The sequence below is a fragment of the Gorilla gorilla genome, chromosome 1, assembly GCF_029281585.2.
Source record: "Gorilla gorilla gorilla isolate KB3781 chromosome 1, NHGRI_mGorGor1-v2.1_pri, whole genome shotgun sequence".
Lineage (NCBI taxonomy): Eukaryota > Metazoa > Chordata > Mammalia > Primates > Hominidae > Gorilla > Gorilla gorilla.
This window is the reverse complement of record NC_073224.2, coordinates 28897161-28912454: the sequence shown is the minus strand read 5'-3', so window position 1 is coordinate 28912454 and position 15294 is coordinate 28897161. Positions and strand designations below refer to the sequence as shown.

The window sequence follows — 15294 nt, the reverse complement described above, 5'->3', positions numbered from 1 at the left end:
CCGGCTGAAAATGTAGTTTTTGGAGGAAAAGACATAAAAGGCATAAAATTAGAGTGGAGGAATTTCTGGATTCTGTGCAGCTTAGGGTCAGTTTCTATTAAAAAGGAAGAAGATGCTAAGGTTTTATCACTTTAAACACCAATAACATTTAATGCTTTTCACTAGGTTTCGGAAAAGTAAACGTTTACATCCGGGAATTCTTACATTTTTTTCAAAAATATTTGTTAAACATTTGCTAGCCGACACTCAGCTAAGTGCTAGGTATACATTATTGGATTAAACAGACACGGTTCCTGCCCTTGTTAAGTTTACCAGGAATTAGCCATTATCTCTCTTTTTTACCTCTATTTATGCTTCACAAGTTATTTGTATGTTTGATTCTCATATTAACAGTAGTAAAGTGTCTGCCTTGTCTTCTGATTTTTTAAATGTGTGAGCAATACCATTTTTTAATGTCTTTACTAACTGTAAATAAGAAAGTGATTGCCACTTTATTTAATGTGACTCTTCACAGTATCTCCTGTGCCTTCAATGTCAATGGTTGTGACAAAAGCTTGTACAGTTTTGCTTTTTGTAGATTTTATGCCATTGTCTATTTTCACCATATGCTTTCAGTGTCAAAGCAGCAGAGAGTTGTACTGAAGATGCTTTGTTGTGTTTTTTTACCATGTAAAAATATTTTTTCCAACCACAGCGTAACAGGATGTTGAATGACAGAGGTAATGTTTTTTTTTCTGCCATAAAGGCGTAATTTCCACAGCCGGAATTATGCACATCTGTATGTTGGGAAAAGAGAGTTTTTACCATCTCCATGTTGAAAGTCCATGTGGCATGAGGAAATCTTTTCCCTTGTTTTTATTTTTGTTGTCGTTGATGTTGTTACTGTCTTTTTTTTGAAAAATTCATATTTTCACTCAAATAAGAAATATTTGCAATTGAAAAGTACTCCAGTTAAACATCGATGGATAGAACTTGCTTAGTTGTTTATCATTAGTGAAATTTTTCATCTGAATGTTTACTCACCACACTATGGAAAACATGGTCTTTCGATTGTTTTTGATTCTTCATTGTTTTTAATTCACCGAAGTGTGATGTTTCTATCTCTAAGGAGTAGTAGACTTGTGGTTTTTGTGAGGTATGTGTACGTCAGTTATTGAAAATTGTGCTGTGTGTGTGCTCTTATGGTGTTTTGAAGTCATGACTTTTATTTTACCTCCTTTAAATGATAACATAATAATTCTTTTTTTAATAATTAAACTAATTTAGTAAATTCAAGATGGAGGCGCTTTCCTACTGGTTATGCTTCCACCTCAGAAGATGAATTTGGATCAGACCGTAATTCCCCTAAACATACCCGTCTACGTACTTCTCCAGCCCTGAAAACCACTCGCTTGCAGAGCGCTGGATCAGCAATGCCTACTAGTTCTTCATTCAAACACCGGATTAAAGAGCAGGAAGACTACATCTGAGATTGGACTGCTCATCGAGAAGAGATAGCCAGGTTGGTTTTTAGGACTTATCTTTAAGAATTGAAAATTTCTATGAACATTACAACTTGGTGACAAAGTTTAGCTTGTACTTGATTTTTACTAATAGTCTAAGAACTGAAATCCACAGATAACTGTGAACTCCGTTTAGTCAGTAGTATTACTCTCTATTCAGCTTTTTTTCTTTTTTTTCTATGCCTGTACCACTAACATATTGTAGAATTATTTTGACCTTTTCTCTCTCCCCCCTCCTCCCTTTTTAAGAATTTCTTTTAAAGATGGTGATAAGTAAGTGTAACTTTGAAAGGTAGGCAGTATCAGATCTACATAATTAAGAACTGCAGGCAATTTATGGATTACTTCCCTTTAAACTTCCAAAGATGTAATAGTATACCTGTTAGAGATGTGGCTACTGCTCTCTGGAGAGAATTAGGGTAAGCAGATTTTCACTCATACTTTATGAACTCATTAAGTATGGGCAGTTCAACCCTTTAGTAAGTAAAACAAAATATTACTATTTTGAAGATTAAATCTGTTTATAGTAACCTTTAGATTATGTACAAAAAAATTTATGCTGCAGATATGATTTTTAATTAATAACTTATGGAAATTAATAACTTACTATGGCTGAACTTTGAAGAGAGATTATACTCAAGCAGATATTTTAGTAGTTAAAATATAAGGATTTTTTGTTGAAAGTTTGTGAGATGTTAGATTTTACTGCAGTATACCATATGTTACCTAAACATTTTCACTGTATACATACTAAGCTTACTTCTGTCTTTAAGACCTTAATCTTCAAGTTGTATACTTGAGGACATTATTAAAGAGTTTATACATAATATTTCATAGATGCTTTTAAAAAACAAGAAACTTTTACTCTATGTTAATGTTCATCTTTTTTGTTCTTTATTTCATTGACTTCTGTGAATTGTGTTTTTTCTGGCTCATTGGTTTGATGTAATGTTTAGTTTTTTATTTTTAAAGACTATTCACTTGTCATTGCTTTTATTCTTGGAGAGAACATGCCTTTCTAATCTCATTGTGCTGCTTAAAACATTTTTGCTTTATCATACAAATAGCTTTTTAGGAGAGTAATTACTGAAGCATTTTAAGCCAGTTGTTCTAGTTAGAGGAAAGGCATATATGTGCTTTGGGATCCATGGATCATTATGGGCCAACAAAATGCTTGTAGTGAGAGCATCTTGACACATTTTTTGTACTTCCAGGCGCTGCTAGCAACAACAGGTCTTACTCTCGTCTCATCATTTTCCCCCTTCCCTTGAAAAAGATGTCCAGCTACACAAGATCCAGTGGTGCCTGTATGTCTAGATGCCTCCTGGCAGGAGGCCTCGTCTCTCAAGCTCCCTCTACCCCAAACTAGAAAGACTAAAAACCTTCTTCTGAGCCAAATACACTTCCCTACCCACAAATAAAAAAACAGTTGTAATACAAAGAGAAGAGGGAATAAGGGCTATACACTGTATTTTCACTTGGTTCCATTTTGCTATGTGCATAGTATTACTATTATCAATGTGTACGTTTTATTATCTATGGCAGGACTTTAAGAACAGGCTATTTAACCTACAGTGATGTTCATGCCTTATCCCTCCAGTTTGTCGGTAGCACTATGCTAATAAAACTTGCCTTTGGGATTTTAATTTTTCAAGTTATACTTTCCAGCTATATATCTCAAAGCCAGAGAAGTGGTTTTTTGGTTTTATGTGGAGAAAAAAGGAGGGTGGTGTAAGGAAGGAAAGACACAAAATATGGAAGGAAATGTGGATATTTAATATTTCTATAGAGCAGTGATAAGTTTGCTTAGGGTGAGAAAATGTATTTTCAAATGGCTATGAATCACAAACTAAGTAGAATATGAGAAATAATTTTATTTATTTAAATGAACTACTGTCACCTAAAAGACTCCTGTGCTGAGAGCAATATTTGAAGAGTAATAGATAAAGACACTTTTATTCGAAAAATATAATAGTGATTTTTAATTTATTACAAAAATGTTTTATGCTTTAGCATACTCTTTCTGTTTAGAATTTAGGACTATTTCACTTGATCAGCACTTTGTTAATCTGTACATAGTAACTGTTTACCTGCATTTAAATTTAAAGCACAAAAGCAAGCTCCATTTAGAATATGAAGTGTATAAGCGAGATATGGCATATTTGGTCTTCAGTTTGATGAGGGAAGGTTTCAGGTATTCCTGATGCATATGCTTTCGTAGCTCCTGCCTCAGTTTCTCTGTTATGAAAACAGATATTGACTTCCATCGAGTAGGAATGTAAGACATGATGCAGGTTTTTATGAATATTAGGGTAAACAGAGCTACAATACCAGCTTTACAGATGACTAAATGAAATACATTCAACCTAAAAATTATACTGGAAGATTATCTACAGTAACACCTCGAAGATAGTACAGGTTTGGTTTCAGACCGCTATAGTAAGGCAAATATCTCAAAGCAAGCCACGCAATTTTTTTTTCCTAGTGCATGTAAAAATTATGTTCACACTATACTGTGTGCAGTAACACTGCTTCTTAAAAAAAGTATATACCTAAACAAGTAAATATTTTATTGCTAAAAAACAGTAGTGATCATCTGAGCCTTCAGTAAGTCATCAGCTTTTTATTGGCATAGGGTCTTACATCCCTGCTGATGACTGCGGACTTATTCAAGGGCAGTGGTTGCTGAAGGCTGGGATGACTGTGGCAATTTCTTAATCAAAAGAAGACAACAGTGAAGTCTGCCACGTTGATTGACTCTTCCTTTCATGAAAGATTTCCTTGTAGCAATGTGATGCTGTTTGATAGCATTTTACCCAGAGTAGAACTTCTTTCAAAACTGCAGTCAGTCCTCCCAGACCCTGCCACTGGCTTATCGACTGAGTTTATGTAATATTCTGAATCCTTTGTTGTCATCTCAACAGTGCTCACAACAGCTTCACCAGTAGATTCTATTGCAAGATACCACTTTCTTTTCCCATCCATAAGAAGCAACTTCTCATCTGTTAATGTTTTATCATGAGATTGCAGCAATCCAGTCCCGTATTCAGGCTCCACTTCTAACTCTAGTCTTTCTAGTTCTGTTTCTGTTTCCACCATATCTGCAGTGACTTCCTCCACTGAAGTCTTGAACCCTTGAAGTCATCCATGAGGGTTGGAATCAGTTTCTTCCAAACTCCTGTTAATCTTGATATTTTTACCTCCTCCATGAATCACAGATGTCCTTAATGGCATGTAGAATGGTGAATCCTTTCCAAAAGATTTTCAGTTTACTTTGTCCAGATCTATTAGAGGAATCATTACCTATGACAGCTATGTCTTGCAAAATGTATTTCTTAAATAAAGGAATACATTTTCTGCTTAGAAGACAAAATGGGCCAGGCACAGTGGCTCACGCCTGTAATCCCAGCACTTTGGGAGGCCAAGGCAGGCAGATCACGAGGTCAGGAGATAGAGACCATCCTGGCTAACATGGTGAAACCCCGTCTCTACTAGAAATAGAAAAAATTAGCTGGGCATGGTGGTACGTGCCTGTAGTCCCAGCTACTCGGGAGGCTGAGGCAGGAGAATTGTTTGAATCCGGGAGGCAGAGGTTGCAGTGAGCCGAGATTGTGCCACTGCACTCCAGCCTGGGCGACAGAGCAAGACTCTATCTCAAAAAAAAAAAAAAAAAAAAAAAAAGGGCTGGGCGCGGTGGCTCACGCCTGGAATCCCAGCACTTTGGGAGGTTGAGGCGGGTGGATCACGAGGTCAGGAGATTGAGACGATCTTGGCTAACATGGTGAAACCCCATCTCTACTAAAAATACAAAAAATTAGCCGGGCGTGGTGGCGGGCGCCTGTAGTCTCAGCTGCTCTGGAGGCTGAGGCAAGAGAATGGCGTGAACCCGGGAGGCGGAGCTTGCAGTGACCCGAGATGGCACCACTGCACTCCAGCCTGGGCGACAGAGCGAGACTCCGTCTCAAAAAAAAAAAAAAAAAAAAAAAGTCAGAATGGCTCCTTGATCCATGGGCTGCAGAATGGATGTTAGCAGGTAGGAAAGCAACATTAATCACCGTGTACATCTCCATCAGAGCTCTTAGGTAACCAGGTACATTGTCCATGAGCAGTAATATTTTGCAAATAATCATGTTTTTCTGAGCAGTACGTCTGTACAGTGGTCTTAAAATATTTAGTAAACCACACTGTAAATATGCCATAATCCAGGCTTTATTGTTCCATTTGTAGAGCACAAGCAGGGTAGATTTAGCATAATTCTTAAGGCCCTATGACTTTTGGAATGGAAAATGAGCATTGGCTTCCAACATAAAGTCACCAGCTACATTAACCCCTAACAAGAGAGTCAGCCTGACCTTTGAAGCTTTGAAGCTGGGCATTGCCTTCTCTCTGGCTATGAAAGTCCTAGATGGCATCTTCTTCCAATAAAAGGCTGTTTTATCAACACTGAAAATCAGTTGTTCTTATAACCACCTTAATCAATTATCTTAGCTAGATCTTCTGGATAACTTGCTACAGCTTCTATATCAGCACTTGCTGCTTCTCTGTGCACTTTCATGTTAGGGGGTGGTTTCCTTCCTTAAGCCTCATGAATCAACCTCTGCAAACTTTTCTTCTGCAGTTTCCTCACCTCTGTCAGCATTCACAGAATTGAAGAGAGTTCAGATTTTGCTCTGGATTAGTTTGGCTTAAGGGAATGTTGTGGCTGCTTTGATCTTCTATCCAGACCACTCAGACCTTGTCCATATCAGCATTAGGCTGTTTTGCTTTCTTATCATTCTTGTGTTCACTAGAGTAGCACTTTTAATTTACTTCAAGAACTTTTCCTTTGCATTCACAACTTGGCTGTATGGCACAAGAGGCCTAGCTTTTGATGATTGCCAGAATAGTAAGACAGAATTTAAAATGGTTCCATGGTTGATCAGATGGGAGATTGGTGGGAGGAGGGAACACAAAAGGCATGGGGAAAGAAGATAGGTTGTATTTTGGTCATACTGACACCAACATGCCTAAAGGATAGCCCTGTGAAAAAAGCTAGCAGACAGTTGAACTGCGGCTGTGAAACAGGAAGCCGTGAGGGCTAGACTCATCGTTGTAGAGTCATTCGTAAAGAGTAAATACTTGGAGCTATTGTAATAGATGATATCACCAGGGAATGGTGAGGGAGCTGCAAATGCGGCTGAACTCTGAGATAACCTCAGTGACAGGGATGTGGTGTAGCTGAATGGTGAAGAATATGGACTCTGGACTCAGACCATATTCTTGGTCTGAGATTCAAACCCAACTTGACCACAAGGTCTGTGTGACCTAGGAGGAGTTAATTAAATGTGTTCTAGTGATCTCATCTGTAAAATGGACGTAATGGTGCCAACCTGAGAGAGTTGACAAGTTGATGCACGTACTTAACCTAGTGCTTGACATATAGTCAGTAGTCAATAAATGTTATATTTAAGAGGGATACAGAGAAAACAGTGGTTTATGATTATAGTTAGAACTTTATTTGGAGCTTTTAATTTTGTGTAGATCTCACACGTTTAAATTTATGAGAATCCAGATATAATTGGAATTTCAGAATCAGCATTACATTCTACAGTTTATAAAATGCTGGGCTTACCTCATTTGTGCTTAAGAATCCCAGCCAATGCTTTGTTCAAATTTCTGTCCAAACTTATTTATTAAAAAATTTTTTGTCCTCCTAGTAAAAACAGTGGTATATAAGTAGTTTGTTTTTTTAATATTAAAGTGATCGTTAAATAGCCGTGTCAGCTGGGCGGGGTGGCTCACGCCTGTAATCCCAGCACTTGGGAGGCCAAGGCAGGCGGATCACCTGAGGTCAGGAGTTGGAGACCAGCCTGGGCAACATGGTGAAACCCCGTCTCTACTAAAAATACAAAAATTAGCCGGGTGTGATGGCATGCACCTGTAATCCCAGCTACTCGGGTGGCTGAGGCAGGAGAATCGTTGAAACTCGGGAAGCGGAGGTTGCAGTGAGCCGAGATCGCACCACTGCACTCCAGCCAGGGTGACAGAGCGAGATTCTGTCTAAAAAATAGATGTATCACGGAACACCTATCAGTCCCGTTCCCTGATTTGTTGGCCCCAAATGAAACTCACTTGGCATTGTAAGACAAAAAGCTTTTATTATTACTAAGTCTTTTACACATAATTTTATTAGTGAAATTCAAGTAAAAAGAATACTGATCAAATATATTTGAAAACATTTTAAAATAGAACTGTGGTTTATGTTTTTCAAAGCCTAAAATATGTACAGTTAAAGTTATGAATGAGTGATAATCTTAACAGTAAAAAACCAAATTACTTGTAATTTTACTACATTATTAAAAGCTTTGTGCTTTTGTTGTTTTGTTGGTAGGAAGCAATTTAATTTAGTTGTCAGAATTCAATGGTGTGGGTTTTCTTATTGTCTGTAAGGTAATATAATGCTTTTCTGTGTATTGCAATTTAGCTAACAAGTCTTCAATTACAATATAATTGAAGGATATACTACATTTTGGGTTGTGATTGGAGGTGAGCTTTGATAATACCAAAATGTTTTTTGTTTTGGAGAAAATATTATGGATATAAAAACTACCCTAATCAAGGAATAAGGCATATCTGCCAAGTCAGTTTGAAGACATCATTTGTGGATTGATAATATCTCAAGTCTAGGCCCTGTTATTTTGTTGGGCTAGGTCAGATCCAGACAGCAAGAGTAGGGAAATAAACCACCTGCCCACAGGTTCAGATGACAGTGATTCTTCAGTTTCTCTGTAGTTTTCCACATTTCCTAGAACTTCATTATTCCTTCCTCGTAGTCTGTACCTAAGTCTCTAAAAATACTCTGGCTATCTCAGGTCTTGTTTATTGAGTAAATATTTTGCTGTCAGATGACGTCAGACCATCTTCTTTTAACTTGCTGATTTTGTCTCTGGTGGAGATAGCATGGGTTTGCTAAAACCTTTAAAGTTATCCTCTTAATTACATCTTTATTTGTGACTTCCTCTGCTTATTTGAAGCATATTCATAAGTCTAGTTTCGAGACTAGAATCTTTCTACATTTTACCAAATGTAACTTATCTGTAGCGATAAACATTTCATTCCCAATAATGGGAGGTGCCTTTAAAAAAATTAAATCTCTATCTCTTTTGATGGCTAGAAGTAGACTCCATGTACTTTATTCAAACTGCTTTTCTAATCAGGCCACTCATTAAATTGCTCTTGCTGCCCAAAAGAAACCTCCAATTTCAACTCGTTATTATCCCATCCTAAATCTTTTGTGGCTCAGTGTAACTCTTTTCCAGTTCTCCATACTTTTGTTGCATAAAGAATGGGGTTTGCCAAATTTTTTTCATTAAGGTCTTCCATTATTGAATCAAAATGCCACTAACATCTAACAAATTAACTGACAGTTTCCACTGATGGAAGAGAAAGATCTTTCCTTATCATTAGGAAACTTCTTTTTGTGAACCTTCTTTATAGTTGGTATGTAAGTCAAATATATGAGTTAATCAATACATGAATTAAACTTTAAGCCTGTTGCCTGGACTTTTTATTCTTTATTGTACTGTGAGATCATGGAATCATTCATAACTATTGCTTTGTAAATACTAAATAAATTTTTTAAATTATGTTATTTTATTTTGAGACAGAGTCTCACTCTGTCACCCAGGCTGAAGTGTAGTGGTGCGATCTCAGCTCACTGCAACCTCTGCCTCCCAGGTTCAAGCAATTCTTGTGCCTCAGCGTCCTGAGTAGCTGGGATTACGGGTGTACACCACCACACCTTGCTAATTTTTTTTGTATTTTTAGTACAGATGGGGTTTCACCATGTTGGCCAGGCTGGTCTCAAACTCCTGAGCTCAGGTGATCCGCCCACCTCGGCCTCCCAAAGTGCTAGGATTACAGGCATGAGCCACCGCGCCCAGCTGATACTGATACCAAATAAATTTTGTTGAATAAATGATGCCTGGAGTCTTCCCAAATTTGTCTATGTCTCCTTTGTTTTTTGTTGTTGTTGTTTTGTTGGATTTTTTTTTTTTTTTTTTTTTTTTTTTTGAGACAAGAGTCTCACATTCTGTTGCCCAGGCTGGAGTATAGTGGCATGATCTCGGCTCACTGCAACCTCCACCTCCCAAGTTCAAAGGATGCTCCTGCCTCAGCCTCCCGAGTAGCTGGGACTACAGGCGCATGCCACCATGCCTGGCTAATTTTTTGTAAAAGTAGAGACAGGGTTTCACCATGTTGGCCAGACTATTCTTGAACTCCTGACCTCAAGTGATCCACCTACCTCAGCCTCCCAAAGTGCTGAGATTACAGGCGTGAGCCACTGTGCCCAGCCTCTTTTGTTTTTTAAAAGATACCTAGTTCGTTATCAGTAGGCCCTGAATAGTTTAAATGCTTAAGATTCCAAATTGAAAATTTTTAAGTCAAAGTCTAAAAATTTTTACGTAGAAATTCCTTGTCTTAGCCCCATTTTTACCTAGCTACAGTTAATTTTTTTGGGAAAAAAAATTAGGATGTGAGAAATTGTATTTCTGTTTTATCATAATAGCATTATTCACTGTATAAGATACAATCATCCAGTAATGAAACATTTCAAGGATCCATATATGGAAGTCAGTATTGCTTGTTTATATTCACACCTGCATATGTTGATTTCATTATACAATATTTTACCTCATTTTGAAAGTCATGGTTTAAGATACAGAACTCATGTGAATCACATTTCTAGGAAACCTTAAGTGAATTTCTTAAGATCTGCTTGAGCTGTTTACAGTGGTAACACATCTGTATGAAAGGCATGTCAAGAAGAACTGAAGATGAGATGTGGCTTCACAACAAGCCAAAGGCTGTATTAAAATTATGTGCTGTCTAATAAAAAAGAAAGAGGATATCCAGTTAAGTGGCAGAATAGCATAAATGTGGTTATGTTCATTGCTTTTAACACCTGAAAAAAATAGTCTTGAATAATGGGCCAAAACCAGGAAAAGGCTTCAGGGGAAAATGTAGTTACAAGTACTTACAAGGCATGTACATTTTTTAAAATTATAGCCTTATCACATTAAAGCCACATCTGGGTACTTTTTGATATACTAATAAAAATACTGTATTTTTATTTGTAGGCAGTGTAGTAATAAGAATACTGTCTTTTATTTGGAGATAGCATTTCCAAGTATGTATTTGACCTTGCTAAGCATTCATGCTTCGTAGCCAATGATACTGAGCATTCCATCTGGAGTGCCCCTAGATAGGGGATTCACAATTGGTCTTTACTGGTTAGGGGGGATTCACAATTGGTCTTTACTGGTTAGGGGGGATTCACAATTGGTCTTTACTGGTTAGGGGGGATTCACAATTGGTCTTTACTGGTTAGGGGGGATTCGCAATTGGTCTTTACTGGTTAGGGGGGATTCACAATTGGTCTTTACTGGTTAGGGGGAATTCGCAATTGGTCTTTACTGGTTAGGGGGATTCACAATTGGTCTTTACTGGTTGGGGGGATTCACAATTGGCCTTTACTGGTTAGGGGGGATTCACAATTGGCCTTTACTGGTTAGGGGGGATTCACAATTGGTCTTTACTGGTTAGGGGGGATTCACAATTGGTCTTTACTGGTTAGGGGGGATTCACAATTGGTCTTTACTGGTTAGGGGGGATTCACAATTGGTCTTTACTGGTTAGGGGGGATTCACAATTGGTCTTTACTGGTTAGGGGGGATTCACAATTGGTCTTTACTGGTTAGGGGGGATTCACAATTGGTCTTTACTGGTTAGGGGGGATTCACAATTGGTCTTTACTGGTTAGGGGGGATTCACAATTGGTCTTTACTGGTTAGGGAACATCCAGAACTTTTTGCTCATGCACAGAGTAAAAACCTTATATGTCCTGTTATATAAGTCCAGTTGGTGCCTGCATTCATGTACTTTTTAACTTGACTTCTTACTGCCTCTGTGTGCTAGTATAGGGTCTCTTACAAGTGTACTTTTTCCTGCATTGTATAAGCAATGAGAATTTTAAATGAAGTGAAGTTAATTTGCTAATATCTCGGGGTTTTTTTTTTTTTCTTCCCATGCCTTGTAAACCTTAAACCACTATACTTGTTCTATTTGAGATGCAGGGGAGAGCATGAGTGAGTAATCACTTAGAAGGAAAAATACAAGCTAAACCAAATACTTAATGAAACGAAATTTGTTTTTACCTATGGAGATAAAAAAAATTTTTAGCCACATGCTTATGGATTTTTACTTTATACCTGCCTTTGCAATTTTGGGGCCTGATACAGGATCCTTGACTCTTTAAAAATAATATGGCTCTTCATTATTTGGCTGACTGGCTTTTATACCATTAGAAGGAATTGGGAAGGAGAGGGGTCGCTAATCTCTTCTGCGTTCTTCTTCCCGAATCTCATTACCGTGACCTCTGTTCAGATTAAAAGTCTCCCTGGTGCATCCTATTATAAATCATACTTTTTTATGAATCGCTGACCATATTTGTCACCACTGGGGAGGCAAATAAACCTAAAACACAGAGCCTGTGTTCCAAACGAGTTCATAATTTATACAAGGATTAAAAGCTAATTCATATCATTCTTACACCTTTGCATCCTCACAGCTTAGCTCCCACTTACAAGTGAGAACGTGTGGTGTTTGATTTTCCATTCCTGAATTACTTCACTTAGAATAATTGACATTAGACTTTTTTTCCTTATATTTTCTTTTTCCAGTTTTCCTGAGTACCTTTCATTTGATATCCCCTCTTTCCTCTTACAAAACTTTTTTTGCTTACTAAACTCTTCTAGATAGTGTGGAAACCATGAGCTTTTCTGGAATGACCCTTAAACGTCTCTCCTTAAACTCATTTTACATTTTAACACTTCTGGTCATTTACAAACTAGACTAAATTATTTCTTGAAAGCTGAGTCATTACAGTTATGATCTCTTAGCCAATGTTAAATGTTTGACTTGCGGTCATAAGCTTTGGTTTTAGGATTCTAAAGCTAGTATACTTCATTAATAGCCCACCACCATTGCTTTTTTCCAGTAATATCAAAGGAAACTTAATTCCAGAGGTTCATGTGTGTATCCTCTGGAAAGTTTTACATGTAAAAACGTTTGAAAACGAATGTGCTATTAAAAAATAGGGCAAATTTTTGGCTGGGCATAGTGGCTCACGCCTGTAATCCCAGCTCTTTGGGAGACCAAGGTGGGCGGATCACAAGGTCAAGAGATCGAGACCATCCTGGCCAACATGGTGAAACCTCATTGCTACTAAAAATACCAAAATTAGCCGGGCGTGCTGGTGCACGCCTGTAATCCTGGCTACTCGGTAGTCTGAGGCAGGAGAATCACTTGAATCCAGGAGGCAGAGGTTGCAGTGAGCTGAGATTGCACCACTGCACTCCAACCTGGCAACAGAGTGAGAGTCCACCTCAAAAAATAATAATAAGGCAAATTTTTAAATAGCTAATTTAAAACAATATTTTTTTGGCAGTTTAAATCAATGAAGTCTGATAGTTTGTTTCTACTATAGTTGTAATAATATATAATCTTGCAAAGATTTTATATTTAATTGGGTATACACATCACTAGAACTCTAATTTTTAATATATCCTTTAATCTTCCAATATACCCAAATGTACAATTATTTTTTTCCAGTATACAACCCTTCAGTGAAAAAAAAGTGTTATGACTGAGATAATTTACATAGGAAAATTATAAACTTTATGACTTAAAGTACATTTCTCATGTTATCTCACCATTTTTTCTTAAATAATGCATACTTATTTCTACAGAATTGTTGAAATTGAGTCAGTGGTTCTGACACTCGGGAAAACATAAAGACTAGGACTAATGTTAGAGAACTGAACCCTTAGCTTCTGTTTTGTTCCTTCAGCGCTATTTTCTTATCCATATTTTGTAATAAAATGGAATTAAATGTGAAAATATCTATTAGGTTTTCAAATCAACAATATATGTTGTATATATGTTAAGAATTGCTCATTTTAATACATATTTTACTATATCACATGTGGAGATTGCTGTTGTCCATGTTTTTTCTAATTAATTTATACTGTTTTCCACAAATATTAGAAACTTCATTGTACAGATTGTCTGCATAAAAAATCCTTAATGAAAAATAGAGTTTTAGATACAATGATGCTTATCTGTATTTTATCTCATTAAGCTTGGTTATTCTGTTTCTTATTCTAGTTCATTTATTTTGGGGAACTGCAAGGATTTGCTATATTATCTAAGGGAACACCTTAAACACATTTTCAGAAGAATCACATCAACAGTTAATATGTTTTAAAAAATTATATATGGAGCAATCATGTGAGATGTAGCATGACATAGTGAAAAGATCTAGTTATGGCACTTAACTATGTGTGACCTTGGCCAAAAAAATGGTCGCATGTCTTCTCCTGTGCCTCATTTTCCTCATCTGTAGAACAAGATGATTAATACTTCTCTTACAGAGTGGTTGTGGGAATTAAATGAGTTGAGGACTATGAAGTTGCTTTATAATGTACTCATCATATTATAATGGTGCCTTCTGTGTATTCTAAGCTTCATGGGGACAAGGACCCTGTCTGCTTCTTCATTGCTGTAGTCTTTAGGACTTAGCCCAGTGCCTGGCACATCATAAGCAATCAGTAAATATTTGTTGGTGTTTTTCCTGCCTCTTTGTGTTGATAAATAAATGAGGAATTAACTGACGTTTCTTACAAAGTTTATATATTGACCATAAATTGGTTTTGTTGGTCCATAAACTTCAACTTAGTTCCCTTTTTAAATCTAAATTTTTATGTAATTACTAATGTGCTTGAAAGTCTTTCAAACTCACATTTTGCATAAGTTAAAAAATGTTACTTTAAGCCAGGCATGTGTCTGTAATCTTAGCTATTTGGGAGGCTGAGGTCGGAGGACTGCTTGAACTCAGGAGTTCGAGACCAGCCTGGGCAATATAACCAGACCTCCTAGGCTCTTTTTTTTATTTTCTTTTTAAGTTACTTTGTATTTCCTTTGGATTTTGAAGTTGCAGAAACTTTCATATATACTTTTAATAATATTCTGTCATTCCAAAACCTTCCCTGTGGAAATAGCCACATTGAGTTTATGGGCAGTGGATGCAGCTTGGAAAACGTTAATGTCTTATTGAAATGAAATGTTTCTCAAAAAACAAGAGTATCAGTGGTAGGTTTTGTAAGTTTCTCCCTCTTAAAAAAAAACTCTAAAAGAAAAATCTCTATTTTCACCTTTGATGATCACAGGTAACAGTTATTTAGTTCTTCAGTCCATGTAGGTAAAAATGCAAATGGCTTTATGGAAATGAGTACTAAAGCTTGGATCCCGTCCTGCCTTAGCTACATCTAAAGGTGTGATCATGAGTAAGCCATTCAGGTTCTCTGAGATTGTGATAAAGTCAGATAAATCCTACCTCAAAAGAACTTTGTGGGCCTCAAGTGACATAACGTACTAGAAAGTGCTGTGCATAGTGTAAAGTGCTCTACGAAAGAGTGCAGGGTTCTTAATTTCTTGGTACTGTAGACCCCTTTGGCCATTTTGTGAAGCTTGTAGGGCCCTTCTCAGGTGTAAACATAAAAGAATTACAAAGAAATCCAATTATATTGAAATTCAGTTATCAAAATATTTGAAAGTAAGAGTAATTTATGGTTCTTTATTAACATTAAATAAAATGTTATTATTGTGTGTTTAATGACTTCAGTAGTTTTGAAGCAGTGATGACCATAAATGATGTTTAAATATACCCGTAGCAACTGTAATGTGATCTCTG

General features: G+C 36.9%; 1 protein-coding gene across 1 annotated transcript in view; it reads left to right on the top strand.

Annotated features, from left to right (window-relative positions):
* LOC129531985 (centrosomal protein of 170 kDa-like) overlaps nucleotides 1–15294 on the top strand; it is a 49785-nt gene that overhangs the window by 15533 nt on the left and 18958 nt on the right. The window contains 1 exon segment of the mRNA XM_063708027.1: nucleotides 1375–1501. Coding sequence (XP_063564097.1) covers nucleotides 1375–1501 — 127 coding nt within the window.